The following is a 15682-nucleotide window of genomic DNA, read 5'->3' as shown; positions in this document are numbered from 1 at the left end:
GAATTTTACTTCTCCTTTCGTTACTAAAGGCATATCCATTAAATATCGCTCGTATTTGCTAAAGTAGGCATGATTTCTTACTAAATTTACTTTCATGAGATGCAATTGAACCATAAGGGTACTCCCCAAACGATCATAAACTAAAATATCAAGGTTCCGAGAAGATGGACCAAGATTTTATTATCCTACCCAGGATCTGTACAACTGATAACAAAGGGATATATGAAACCAGACAAGGACTTCAGGCACTTCAATTTCTTTGAAAGATTCATTGTACAGAAAAAGATTCAGCCCGCGATGGTGAAATATCCCTTCTAACTGTACAGCGGCCACTGATAAGATCCATAGCATCCTGAACAAATTTGAAACTTATTTCAAGCAAGTATATATACATGGAAGTCACTTGCTTTCATGCAGATGAGGAATACTCTATTTGCCAAAGAGAGGCAGTTTACCTGCCGAATGCCATCCTGAAAGTTATTCAAAAAATATCTTGAAAGAGCACTCATCCCATCTTTAATTATTCCTCCAAATGTCTGCTTCCCTTATCTGCGGTAATATGGATCCAGAATATGATTCGAAAAAAAAGGACATATATACATAATTACATTATATGTGTGTGTGTGTGTGTGTGTGTGTGTGTGTGTGTAGTCCATGATTCAAGTCATACTATACAGTTGAATTTACCTAACCAGGTCCCCTTTAAGGGCATATGTCCCTGCGTAGTCGAGGCTTATCTCGTCACCTTGCTCCGCCCACACCAAAGACCCGGAATTGAGAATAAGTATAACAACTTATTATAGACATCGTTTGATCATTTATGAAAGATAGGATACATGACACGAATAATTCCATACATGCTCTAAATGTTTGGTAGTCTTCAGCAAACATAGAAATGCTTTCAGAAGAATCCAGCACTCCAGTCCTCTGCAACTGTGCATCTAGAGACTTCTGGGCCAAGCAACTCTACAAAATAAAGAACCAGTAAACAATTGAATGTCAAATCTCAGTTTACTCCTGCAATGGCAATCAATGCAGTCCTGCTCCTCAAGTATATTGCCCTTCGCATCTACAAGGAAGTATCTGCTCAGCTGGAACAGTTTTGATTAAAAACAGTATTACATATTGCCAGCATACCTGGATTTTGGCATACTTAATTCAATCAGATATTACGCTTTCATTACACTTGCTTTTCAAATGGCTCTGAGATCCGCTCGTATAGAACCTTTAGGTTTTCAAAGTTTGAGTTACCACATACATGTTGAAAGTCAAATGAAACGTATCTGCTACAAAAACACTAGTAAGTTGAGAACAAAATCTCATTTCTGACATTGTTCCCAATGCCAACCAATAGAACTGACTTCATTTTAAGCAACCTCGAAAACAAAAAAGGAATCCACTTGAAGTGGGAAAATGATTCAGTTGGGAGCCAACATAGTTGCATACATAAGTAAGCAAATTGTCACCTCATGTTTGGTAGATTTTGCATTTCAACAGAAAATGCCGTGCTTAGTTGACCTTCATCGCCATGCTACAAATAACAATAAATGGAAAGCTTATAACAACTGGAAGTATATGAAACAACATATACTTTGCATACAATTAAAAAAAAAGTAAAACTTGTGTAGCACAAGCAATCAGCTGGGACGAGTTATACACACCATTGCTTATTTAGCGAATCCCAGAGCCACAAAAAGGTGAGCATATCGTACAAACACAATTTGAAGGAAAAAAATTGCAAAATTTTCAGCTTAACGTAAAGGTGAACCAGTGTTCAAGGATTGTTAAATTCAAAGTAAAACGTTAAAAAGAGAAGAAACCCTTACTTTATCAGTTAGGTCTATTGCCATTGTCTCTCCATATCTTTGGGAAAGATCAAAAAAATGGTGCTCCACAACATTTGACTGTAAGTAGATTGGGAAAATTCAGAAACTACTCTAACAAGAACTGTACCATGAAGCCAGAAAAGAGTAAAAAGGGATGGATTTGCATCTCTGGCGACAAATTACTCTCTGCTCATGAGTAATAATCCTAAGTTGTGGTTTATAGCTCAAGTCAACAATTTGCTACCAAAGAAGCAGAATTGAACCTCGAATCTGAAAAACATATCAAAAGTATTATGGAAGGTTTTTATACAGAAAAAAGGAATAGATAAATAAATCTTCTTGAATTAATTTATGACAAAACTTCCAATCTATTATCAGTCTTAAGGGTTAATAGTGAAACAGCGCCTGCATATTTAGAAAGTATAGTATTGAAAAAGTTCTCTAAATGTATAAAAGTTGGCAAAAACCAATCTATCCTTGCTAAACTGTACAAAAGTTTCATCTATGTGAGGGGCAGTCCATAAACCTCAGAAAAGAATGACAAAGTTCTACAATTATGATATTTCTCATATCAACAAGGAGCGCAGAATGTGAAGAAAGTTGAGGTTCCACCATAAAACCAATTTGCAATATGGGGATTAGCCCAATTTACTTATAAGCTCATGCAAGGTCCCTCCTCCCATCAATATGGGATTCATTCTCAACAGAATATACTTTTCTCAAATGTTTAATCCTCGGCCAACTTAGTTGATCACATGTACAATGACACCATGATATAAGCTAATGTCCTATTTAGGCAAAGAAATATAATAGTAACTAAAAATACTCCGATACAATAATACCTTAGCACACATTTCTTTTCTGAACCTTCATATGAGAATTACCTGCAATAATGAGGGCTGGAAACCTTCAATCTCCACCAACTGCTCAGTTTCAAAAAAATTAGCAACATCTCCATCAAGGTTGGCTCCTCTTCTCCACATTCTTGTCCCTACGACCACATTACAGTGTTTCATGTTTAAGTCCTTCAAAACATGCAGATACGGACACAAAAGTGACTACAAGAATCAATCATCTCTATAAGATTGTGCCAAGACGCCGGGTACACCTCTTTGAGACCATCGTAAGTGTGGCAGATAAGCCTTTAGCTTTAGCTGTGCAGTCTGGAAGCTTAAATGTAGGTCACGGAACACCATAACATATTACTCACCTAACTCTGAGTCTCAATCTTAGAGAGAGAGGGAGAGAGAGAGAGAGGGACATACACATAAGAAATCAGTAAATCAGGATATTTCCTTGTACTAGAGGAATAATGAACCCATCAAGCTGCCATGAGAAAATTAATGAGCATTAGCAATAAAATTTGTGCGCGAAGAACTGACGACTTTTGGAAATGCTGTTCTTCCTTAAAGATATACATTAAGTGGCGGTAAGCGAGAAAATACTTTAAATTGTTTAACTAATTATGACCTCAAAGATGGAAAGTCTAACCTTATACTTGATAAGTTCGTCCAAAAGATTTCTGTTCCAAACAAATCGAGGATCAGCCAGAAAACACAAATGATTTCTGTTCCAAACAAATCGAGGGTCAGCCTGAAAACACAAATAATGTTAAAAACTACCAAGCAATTACTAGTCATAGATCATAATGTGTAAAGTAAACATTTGATAGGAGCTAAAATGGCATTAAGAGAAAAAACTGATAAACATCCATATGATATGGTGTGTCAGTTGACTCGATACTCATGCTTTCTCATCTTCTAGTGCTGACAAAAAAATTCTTTGGATAAAGGGGAAGGGAGAATCTCTTGACAACCAAAAAATTGCACAAAGGATGGCATGTTTTCAAGGATATGAACTGAGAAGGCATCTTTATTGAGCTGAAACTTTCACCTTGAGAACAAAAGATAAGTCTAGTGCACAAAAACACAGAAGTTGGCAAATCCTTAGGGCGGTTTTCCTTTCTTTCCCCATTAACCCTCTGAATTGGAAAGAGTTGAGGATGCCTAGTAAACCAAACGCGTGGACAATATATATGCTTATATGCACCTGATGTATATAACATGAATCACTTTTAAGAACTAATCAGGTCCCGATAAACCCAATATTCCAAATTTCCAACTAACCTGCTTCCATATTGGTTTGGCCATCCATCCTTCCACTAACTTACATCTTCTTTGAAAGCTGGTAGAAATGATCAATTATATATGATTAAATAAACAAATACAACACTTTACCGAATAGATACATAAATAGACATAAGAATTTACTTTAGTGTTATATCAGTCTTGTACGAGAAGTACAGCCCCGGATTTGATTGGACTGTTTTCAACAGAGCCATGAAGTACGTCTCATCCTTTTTCTGCACAAACACATCACAAAATTAAAACATCCCAAGTCACTCTCAAACTCGCTAACGAATGAAAAGAATCAAAACCCTTACCTCCTGAGCAGTTGAATTCTTCATACCATCGTTGCAGGACAGAAACCTCATCGAGGTCACTCGATAAACAGGGAAGCTGAGATAAGTCCCAACTTCCGTCCGCGAAGTTATTACAAGAGCATAATTTCCTGCACCAAACACATCAATTCAGCAAACAAACACCATTCCCTGGAAATATAGCCATTCAATCCACAGATTTATACAATACAACGGAAAAAAGTTACACATTTTCGTTTCGAAATACTCCAAAGCGAGTAAAAGCAAGCAATTGACTTACCTGTAAGCAATCTGATCGTTCCCGCCACTCCGTATATCGTCGAGGTTTTGTTTGGGGCTACCTGGATGACGAGAGATTTTTCCAGTGTTGATCATGTCTCACTGTTTAAACGGTGAGATATTAATGTTAAACTTAAAAAATAAAATTTCTCATCATTTACATAAAAACATGTGGTGGTATACCATTTATATTTCCGTCACAATTAAAAATTTCTCCTAGATGACGGGCAACACGTCTCAAGGCTGCCAAGTGAAGGGATTGTGTGAAGCCAAGTCATCGTTTTTGGGTTTTTGTGGGTGGGTGGATGGGGAGGTTAAACCCTCGGGGGAGTATTTATTAAATATTGCAAAAAATTAACCTTTAATTTTAAAAATGTCATTTTTTATAAAATCTTTCAAATATATCCAAAATTTCAGCTAAATACAAACAAATACTCTCAAATTTAACAATCAAATAAATTAAAGGTTTTTTAGCCAAAATGATTCGTGATATTGACATAACTTCTTAATTTAGTCCTTAATAATTAATGATAATCAATAATAGTGTTCTTGAATTTGTCTATCGTGAATCAGTTTGGTCTTTCTTTGAATTTGTCCATCGTGATCATTATAGTTTTTTCATGAAAAATATGTCAATTGCTCTATTAATGTGATAATGTGGCGCCACGTGGGTCTCACAAATACAATCATATAACGACATGTGGATTAACTTTAAAAACTATTCTTATATTTAAAACTAAAAATGATATTAGTAGGCATAATTGAAATTCTGCTACTCCAACTTGTGATAACCATGACAGCGCTCAATGTCGATGATGAGGGGGTCGAAGGGGATAGGGTTGTGGTGGTGGAGTGTAGAAGCAAAGGTGAGTTGGATCGAAGCTTGAGGCGATGGTAGCTAAAAAACCTTTAATTTATTTAATTTTTAATTTGAGGTATTTATGTCTATTTAAGTGAAAATTTGGATGTATTTGAAAGTTTTTATAAAAATTGACATTTTTGAAATTAAGGGTTAATTTTTAGGAAAACTAACGAAAAATCCAAAAAAAACTCTCCTTTTAATGAAAAGCCTTTTTTAAAGGTATAATGAATAGTACCAGGGAAATGTATAAATGTGGTTTTTCATTAAAAGTGAACAGCACCGGAAGTGATCTCTTAAGAAGACGACTTTCAGCGCATCGTTTGGAAACTTTTACTACACCGTCATGCCATTTGGACTCAACAACGCTGGTGCCACCTATCAACGAGCAATGACGGCAGTCTTTCATGACATGATGAGGAATTAAGTGGAAGACTATGGGGATGATCTTGTCGTGAAATCCAAGACTAGGGAAGAACACTATGAAGTGCTAAGGAAAGTGCTGGGAAGATGCCAAATATATGGGTTGAAGATGAACCCCAAAAAATGCACCTTCGGTGTTTCCTCAGGCAAGTTCCTGAGCTTCCTACTGCATCAACGCGGCATCAATGTAGATCTGGACAAGGTGTGCACCATCAAAACTCTCATGCCCCTCAACAAATGCAAAGGAGTTTAAAAGCTTGAAGGGGAAGCTGTCCTACATTCGGTGCTTCATCCTAAGATTAGCAGTAGTAACAGGAGCCTTCGCCCAAATGCTTAGGAAAGGGAAGGAATTCATGTGGACTAAGGAATGAAGTGAAGCTTATCAACCAGTCCATCAGCTAGTTACCATCCTTGCTACCATGAAGGCACCAATCCCAGACATTCCGCTCAAGCTCTACCTAGCCACAACAAGCACTGTAGTAGGAGCCCTACTTGCCCAAGGCAGTTTAACTAGGGAAGAAGTAGATTGGTCCGCAGACAACAAAAAGGCACCAAAACCCGCTATAAGAAGATGGAACGCCTCTACCTAGCTCATGTCTACACATCACAATAACTATACCATTATTTCCTAGCCCACAAATTGCACCTTATGGTAAAGTCTGACCCGGTAAGGTACTTGCTCACTATACCTATGTTGTCTAGCCGTTTCACTCATTGATTGCTCCAACTCTCTGAATTTGATATTATATATGTAATGCCTTAGGCTATCAAAGGCCAAGCTGTGATAAACATGATAGCATTATTCCCCGAAGAAGAAGAGGCCACCATTTCCAAGGAAGTCCCAGGTGCGCTGCCAGAGATAGTTGTCGCCACTGTGGAAGATAAGCCATGGGTCATGAATTTCGATGGTTATTCCACAACCATGGGATGAGAAACTGGCATTGTACTCATTAATCTATAAGGCCATGCTACCGCCCTAGCCTTTAAGCTAAGCTTTCCATGCACAAACAACGTAGCTGAGTGAGGCTTTCATCATAGGCCTTTCCACAGCCATGGAAATGGTCGCAAGGAAGATAAGAATCGTAGGGGACTCGAATTTGGTCCTGAGCCAGGTCCAAGGAAGCTTCGAGGTGAAGGAAGTAACCTTGTCATTATACCACACTATAGCTGAGAAACTCATGACAAGCTTCAAGCTTACCTTAGTCGAAGAGTAACCCAACATTGCTGTAATTAGAAGAAAGGCCCCAGCCATTAACGCACCATTCCCAGAAGAAGCTTTAGAAGGTGACGACCTGGAGGGAAACTGTTAGAAGGGAATTTTCCAAGCCAAGCGGAGAACCCAGCGTCAAATGCCTTAAAAAGTACATCAATGCTATTAAGACATTGTACAAGCACCTATCTGAAAGAATGCTAATGATGTGAAAATTAACTTGACACACAAATTAAACCCTATTTATGACAATTGTAGTATATATGCAAGTAGGGATCATTCTAGACCAGGGATTAACTAAGGATGCTAATCAACACAATTAAGAGTCAAAAACACTAAACTAGACTCTATAGACTCAAAACTAACTTAAAACATTTAAAATAGCAACAAACACTCAAAAAGACTCAATTCTAGACCAACACAAGTGATTTTGGTGAAAATAAAATTAACTTGACTCTAAAGACTAAAAGAAAACAAATTTTGACTCAAATAACAAGACTAAATGAAAGGGGGATTGTTTTTGACGAATTTAAAACCAAATGGGAAAGGGATAGGGAATTTTTGCCAGAACTTAGGGCTTCTAGAAACTAGGTATTTTGTGGCAGAAATTAGACTTCTAGAAGGGATAAAGGGCAGATTTCTAGAAGAACTTAGGCTAAGGGGTGCGACACCTTTGTAGGAGAGGGATTACAACTCCTAAACCTTCAAGGAATGGCATACATGCGGCACATAAAGGATTAGGCTTCTAGAATCTGAGTTATGTGTTTAATTGTATATCTAATCCCTTCTAAATAGCTAGAATTAAGGCACAAACTGATTTGGATAAGATAAGATAGGATAGGATAAGGTTGGTTAGGATAGAATAAATAAGGTTGGATAATGTTCCTTATTTCTTGCTCTTTCCTTATCTTCTTTGTATTTGAACTTCTTTCTCCAGATTTGTAGCATTTCCTAGCCTCTCTTGTCTTCAATTTCGTCCATCCATTTTGCTCCATAGTTAAGCTATCCAATCCATGCCCAAAACTGCTCCAAATGGCTCCAAAATGCAATTTCTTGCTCCTTTTGCCATTAGGACCTACAAACATACGAAAATAGCTTAAAAGACTATAATAAGTAGTAATTAACTAACTAAATGCAAGGAAACAACATAACTAGGTAGCATAAATATGCTCCTATCAGCTAACCCGATCCCTCAGACAAAAAGAAGCACAATAACAGTTGCAGGAGACCCATGAGACTACATGTGAAGTCAATGAAGTTGTGAGTCTCTACCGCTGACTACAAAGAAAGAGGTACTACTAGCCAGAGATTAAGCAACAAGCTACATGCATCCAAGCCGACTATCCAAAATGCAGTAGAACACTTTCCCCAGAAGAGGCATTTGCAATTTCCATCACTGATTATTGGAGGTCCCCATACCTGATCTTTTTTATTGATGGAACACTGCCAAACAATGTCAGGGATGCACGCAAGTTGAAAGGGACAACAAAGACGTATTTCATGGATGTGGCAACTCTATACTGGAATGGATTCAATGGGGAACCATTGAGATGCCTTGGGCTATCCGAGTCCTCATAAGTCATGCAAGAAGTACATGCTGGAGAATGCGGTGAGCACCAAGGACGAAAGAAATTGCACAAGCAGCTACTAAGCCTAGGATATGAGGGAAGACATGCACAACATGCTCAAGTGATGCCATGCATGCCAAGTTCATGGAAACTTAACCCATAAGCCTCCAACGTTCCTGCAAGACATGCGCACTTCATGGCTATTCCATACTTGGGGGCTTGATTTGATAAGAACAATCAATCCAGCTTCCGAAGGCCACATATGGATCCTAGTAGCCACTGAGTCACGAAGTGCGTAGAAGCAATCCCTCTCAGGAAAGCAACAGGAGCAACAGTATCCAATTTCATCAGGGAATGCATTGTTTGCTGATTTGGGATACCTTACAAGATAGTGAGCGACAACAGCACACCTTTTGTGAACTAACAAGTAAGTGCCACACTTTATGCTTACGGGATCAAGCACCGCTACTCTAAGTCATACTATCCTCAGGGAAATAGTCAAGTTGAAGCCATAAACAAGACACTGCTAAGAATCCTAAGCAAGATGGTACACAATTACGCTGGAGGCTGGGGCACTCATCTTCCAGATGTCCTATAGGCTCATCGCACATCTGCAAGGAACGCTACGGGCTTTTCTCCTTACTTCTTGGTGTATGGGTCCGAAGCTATTTCCCCTGTGGAAATGATGATGCCCATGGCAAGGGTTTTAGCATTCAATGACGTGGAATGGGATGCTGCAGCATACACAAGCTGGTGATGGAAAGACCTTGAGTTACTTGAGGAAAATAGGGCAAAAGCAATTAGGAAAGTAACCCTATACCACCAACAAGTTACCAAAGCCTACAACCGTACAGTCAAGCCATGCACAGTCAAGCTATGCAGCAATTAATGTACCCCAAATTTTAATGAAATGAATGAGCACTTTATCAAAATCTTTGGTACATTCGTTTCTTTACATTGGCAAGGGTAACTAGAAGGGTTTCTTCTGAATAAGTTATAACATAATCATGCCAAGGTTATAAGGAAAGCCCATGCCAAGCAAGTTGCCCTAAAGGGAAAATCATGCTAAAGTTATACTTATGCAACATGCCAAGCCTATCAATGCCATGCAAGTTGCTCAATGTTCAATGATCATGCAACATGCCAAGCCAACACGCCATGCAAAACCCTTGAGTCACGCAACTAAAGCTTGTCCAAAAGCTATACTTATGCAATATGCCAAAGCCTATCAATGCAAATCAATGTTATGCGAAGCCTATCAATGCAAATCAATGTTATGCTAAGCCTACTGATGCAAGTCAATGCTAAGCGTACCGATGCAAATCAATGCTAATCAATGCTAAGCCTATCAATGTTAAGCAAGCCAAACTTTCCTAACTTGCTCTACTTCCTTATAGAGGCTGCAACATTTTTTCATCTTCCTCGGGGAAGCTCGTTGATAAAAGGCCAAGTGGCAGGATTACCTATTGCCCTTAGGAAAGTGGGCAAAAGCTCAAACCTATGTCTTAGAAACTCTAAATAGAATTTTATCCGACAAATTCTCATGCACTCAAAGTAAAAGAAAGCCAATGTCATTACAAAATTAAATACATCACAAGCATCATGCTAAATTCAATGTCAACAGCCAAAGTCAAAGGCAAATAACCAAAACGCAAAGCAAAGCAGTCTTATTGCCATTGTTTGAAAAACAATAAGATAGCTGTCCAAATGGAAAGTACAACTAAAAGTGAAAGTGGAGTGAGGAAAACAACTTTCTTCATGGTCTGCTACTTCAACATCTCAAGGTTCATGCTCTACCAAGAAAAGAAGCCGATGGTTAGAAAAATGCAAACAGTCATGCAAAGTGCACATTTGTGGGAAGGTGAGGAATTAAGCTCATAACGCCACCTTTCTGAGGAACTGCTAGAGGTATCAGCATGCAATTAATCTACCACAAGTTGAAAACAAGTTACTATTTCCATAGAGCTCCCGCATACTAACTTCTTCAACTTGAGCTTCTCAACCTCTAATTCCTTATGCTGTAATTCAAGAGCACATGTCAATTTGCTAACTTTAACAAATTAACCCAGAACGTCTTTATCCTTCTCAAGCCAAAGCCCAAACATGGTATCACGCAACTCTCCCAGTTTCTCGACTAAGGAACCCACTGGCACACCCAAAGCTACCACATCGCTAATCATGTCTTGCCAACATAGCAGCATGTGCTCTATGATTTCCAATGGGGAAGTATGTTTCATGCCATAAAGCAAGGTCCCCAGTTCCTCAAAAATCATTCCACGCATGAAGATAAACCTATCAGGCTCACATCTTCATCACCGGCACGCTCAAAGAACTTGCCCAACACCTCAGCTAGTATGGAACAGAGCTTTACTCCCCTGAAGTCAACCCAGGAAGAGAAAGCTTCGCTCGAAGGAATCAGTTCCTCGATCGAATTTAATACCCTATCTTCATTAGCGATATTATGCTTGAGCTTCCCGAGGGCTTCAACACCTACTCTAGGCCCTACAACATCAGTATTCACCTACGAGGGAAAACGAGAAAATATGCACAAGTAAGGAAACGGATCAACAAGTAGAGGCACAAAGTAGCACAGCCCACGGAAGCTATCTAATATGGAATTCCAACAAACCAACATGCTTATACATACACATGAAAAAACACGAAGAAAATATGCTAGGCGAAATTAGCTACTTCTTACATGCACATGCAAGTCTAAACAAGATTCAAATACTCAAGGAGAAGGTAAACAGTAGTAAATTCACGCAAGGGCAAGCATCAACGAAGAAATGTACCTCTATACCTTCTATTTCCGCTTAAACGTCATCATTCAAAAATCCATCAACTTCGTCAAGATCAACATCCTTTGTTACTTTACTATCATCCTTGCCGTTTGGCTCCTTGCCAATCTCTTCACCTTCTGTGTCCTTCCCTAGGGAAGCCTGAAGATGTTCTCCGCTTCCAAGGTCAGACTTGGCACTTGTATTGATACTTTCCTCAATGGCCAAGCCTCCTCCAGCTGCCTCATCGTCGTCAGCTTCCCCAGCACTCCGTTTTTCCTCACTTGCTTCAGTGATATCGAAGAACTCATGAGGCTTGGGAGTGCCAAAAGAAGCAGGCACTTTGGCACTCTTAGTCCTACAAGTAGGGCCAATAGGAACTACTTCTTTGGTAAGAGCCTTTGTTGTAAAAAACTTATAATTAGCATCAAGCCACAAAGCAAGATGAGCAAGAAGCAAGGGAACAAGGTCTTTTACCAGTCTTTGGCTTCGCTGCGGAACCTTCACTCTTCGATTTCTTCAGAGCAGGGGAAGAGTCAAGCTTGCTACTAGGTGGACCGTCCTTCACCACCTGAGGCTTGAAGTGTTTCACTGCGTCATCTGAGTGATGTGATAAAAGATTGCACTCAAATTAAACCCTCTTATTGACAATTGTAGTAAAGATGTAAGTAGGGATCGTTCTAGGCCGGGGATTATGAGGGATTGCTAATCTACTTGAAACTGACTTAAAAACACTAAACTAGGCTTAAAAACACTTAACTAGACTCAAAAAACTCAAAACAAACTAAAAAGACTTGGAATAGCACAAAACAATCAAATAGACTCAAACTAGACTCTAAAGGGTCATTTGGATGAATTTTAACTTAACTTTGACTCAAACACTTAAAAACACAAATTAGGACAGATTCTAACTAATTTGACACAACAAAGTAAGGGGGATTGGGTTTTTGACGAATTTAAAGTAAAAACAAGTAACTTAAAGACTTAAACAAAGTTTGGCTCGAAATTGGGTGAATGGATGCGTGATAAGCTAGCTAGAGGGTCCTTTTCCACACATAACACACTTGCATACAAATTGATATCCAGTTGCTTTTTCAATAAACCATGAATCTCAACACCCCAGATTAACCGTGACATCACTAATTAACCCTTAGATTTTCCTTAAGTTATTGAATTAGACGGACAACGCATCGGCAACCAAATTATTCTTCCCAAGTTCCCTACATGAACTGCATAATAGAGACACAAGCAAAGATCATTAAGCTTTGTGAAAATCATAAGCATTGACAAGGCATTCGTAACTATGACATCATGATACTCATGCCAAGAATTTAACTTAACACGATTGTGACCAATAACCTTCACTACTTGTGAATATAAGTTTGTAACGATTATGTGAAACTCCCTTATATTCTAGCACCAAATTCATGCATGCAAACTAAGTAGGCCTCCTTAATCAACATACAAGAATAAGTTCTTAATCAAATAGTTAAGTAAATTGCATTCATAATTTATGAAATCATAACTGGAATTAATCAATTCATATTGCAAATATAATCATGGTTTCGAAGTCTCCTCTAGCTAAAACAAGTTTAGCCTCTCATGTTCACAGCAAAACAAAGAGAATTTAAATTAAACATTGAAAACAAATGATATATTACACCTAAAAACATTCCAACAATCCAACTTGAATGGCAAAAACGTCCAAGACTGCTCCTCCTCTATTTCTTCCTTGCTAGGCTGCGGCACAAAGGTGTGGAATGGCTGAATTTGGGTTATGGTGTATTATGGTCAAGAATGGATCAATGGTAAGGTGCGGAATTGTGCATGTAGGATGGTTGAATGGTTGGTGCGGCTGTGTGTGTGGAGAGAGTGGATGATTGCTTTAGAATTGTGTATGTGATGATGTGTGAATGGGTGCGGCAGAATGTGAATATTTTAAGGAAAGGATCATGGCTTTAATTAAATGTTTTAGGAAAGATTTAGACCCCAAATCCTCAAGGAAAAAGGGTAATTAAAGTCAGAATCCCAAGAGAAAAGGGAAGAAGGGTGTGGCAAGGACAGAAAATAGGAAATAGGAAAGGGAAAGGTGCTCCCTTGCACGGCAAGGAAAGGGAAAGGGAAGGGAGATGCGGCATTGAGTTTGGGAATGGGATTTAGGGTTCTAGAACATATATTTGAGTGTCATAAATTGATTAGGAACCCCTTTGATAGCTGGAACATAAGTAGGAAAATATTAGGATTGACTAAGTCAAAATAAGGAAGTTTGACTCATGTTTCCTTCTTTGTAGCTGATTCATTTTCTTCCAAATCTTGAATTAATTTCTTACATCTCTTTAGCAGATTCCTAGCCTCCTTTGGTCTTCAATTTCATCCATCCACCTTACTTCAGGCATGTGCTAACCATTCCAAGCCCAAAATTGCTCCAAATTGCTCCAAATTGCACTTTCTTGCCACTTTAGCCAATTGAACCTACAAACACACGAAAATAGCTTAAAATACTAAAATAACTAGGAACTAACAACATAAATGTAAGAAAACAAGCTAACTGAGTCGCATAAATATGCTCCTATCACTTAGGCACAACATGTGAAGCACTTAGGAAAAGCATGCAAGAGGAAAGTTAACAAGATAAGTCAAGCTAAGAAAATATACCTGAAGCCGCCTTATTCCCTCCACTTGTAGATTTCCCTTCATCAACACTAGACAGCTCTACTCTTCTTCGTGCTCTGGGAAGAATCACCGAAAGCATTGCTTTCCTCAATTGTGGTACCAACGCTTCAAACCGGAAGCAGCCGATGTGGGCTCTAGCACTTGTCAGGGATGGTTGACAACATTGGGAGACAACCGCGATTGTTTGTCACCATGAAACTTGGCAATGATAGGAGCATATTTATGCTACTTAGTTATGTTATTTCCTTACATTTAGTGAGCTAATTACTACTTATTATAGTGTTTTAAGCTATTTTCGTTTGTTTGTAGGTCCTAATAACAAAGTTGGCAACAAAAGGCAATTTTGAGCCTTTTAGAGCAGTTTTGGGCTTATTATGGATAGCTTGTATATGGAGCAAGGTGGATGGATGAATTTGGAGTCAAAAGAGGTTAGAAACATGCTACAAATCAGAAAAGGAAAGTTCAAGACAAAGAAGATAAGGAAAGAGCAAGAAATATGGAAACTTATCCTAACAACCTTATCTTATCCAAACCTTATCCTATCTTATCCTAACCTAATCTTGTTCCACCTTAATCCTAGCTACAAGTGGACCTAAAAACCTAATTTCTAGAAGCCTTATCTGACCCTAAAAGGGTGCCACACCTTTCCCCCTTTTATGCCTTCTAGAACACCCAAAATCAGCCACAAAACACTTAGTTTCTAGAAGGCCCAATTTTGGACGAAATTCCTAAACCTTTTTCTGATTGGATTCTGACTTAATTTACCCATTTTCCTCTTGGATTTGGATTGTATTAGTCCATATCTGAAACCAATTGGGCTAGGACTTAAGTTCCCAACCTTTGCCGCAACCCTAGGGGCCCTAATCACTTATTTCTGCTAGGTTTAACCCTAAATTCTGATTGCTAGGGTTTTGGCCGAGTACTATATAAAGGGACCTTAAGTTGCCGCACCCCCATACACACCCTAGGCAGCCATTCATCATTCAATTCGTTCATTCATTCACACACACACCATCCATTCAGAAAATACAACCTTGTGCCGCAAATCCTAGGGAGAAGAAGGTGTGTCATGGCTTCCATAGGAGAAGGAGACCCTTGTGCCGCAAGGAATCTGCATCCATTGGAGACTTTGGGAGTTTTTTCTTCCCTCGTTTCGTTTCCATGTTTATTTTAATTTGCTTTTCAATTGTTATGAACATGTGTAACTAAGTTTTTCTTAGTTAGAGGTGAATTCAAAGCCATGGACATATGTTTTAGATGAATTGATTTCCTCCAGATTTTGTTTCTTGAATTGTGAATGTGATTTACTTAATTGATTTATTGAGAACTTGTTCTTGTGTGTTGATTAAGGATGCATACTTAGTTTTCATGCATGAATTTGATGCTAGGATATAAGGGAATTTCACCTAATCGTTATGAACTTATATTCACAAATAGTAAAAATCACTAGTCATGATTGTATTAAGTAATTTCTAGGCAAGAGTATTATGCAATTCATAGTTACGAATGCCTAGTCAATGCTTAGGGTTTTCAAAAAGCTTAATGATCTTTGATTTTATCTCTATTATGCAGTTCATGTAGGGAATTTGATAAGAATAATTTGATTGTCGATGCGTATTTCATCCAA

General features: G+C 38.5%; 1 protein-coding gene across 1 annotated transcript; it reads right to left on the bottom strand.

The window, feature by feature from the left end:
* Positions 1-54: 54 nt before the first annotated feature.
* Positions 55-14134, bottom strand: LOC137731779 (phosphoinositide phosphatase SAC8). The gene is given in 19 exon segments (XM_088687184.1): positions 55-352; positions 456-549; positions 688-1283; positions 1467-1531; positions 1827-1904; positions 2010-2096; positions 2711-2817; positions 2918-2980; positions 3092-3152; positions 3318-3393; positions 3957-4010; positions 4097-4188; positions 4270-4397; positions 4547-4634; positions 10558-10623; positions 10911-11126; positions 11425-11768; positions 11860-11982; positions 14038-14134. Coding segments are annotated over 17 exon segments (1848 nt in total). The 3' UTR covers positions 55-352; positions 456-549; positions 688-1180.
* Between the last annotated feature and the right edge of the window lie 1548 nt (positions 14135-15682).

This window comes from Pyrus communis, chromosome 16, assembly GCF_041283825.1.
Source record: "Pyrus communis isolate YQ-2024b chromosome 16, ASM4128382v1, whole genome shotgun sequence".
NCBI classification, from domain to species: domain Eukaryota; kingdom Viridiplantae; phylum Streptophyta; class Magnoliopsida; order Rosales; family Rosaceae; genus Pyrus; species Pyrus communis.
This window is presented reverse-complemented; position numbering and strand designations above follow the sequence as displayed.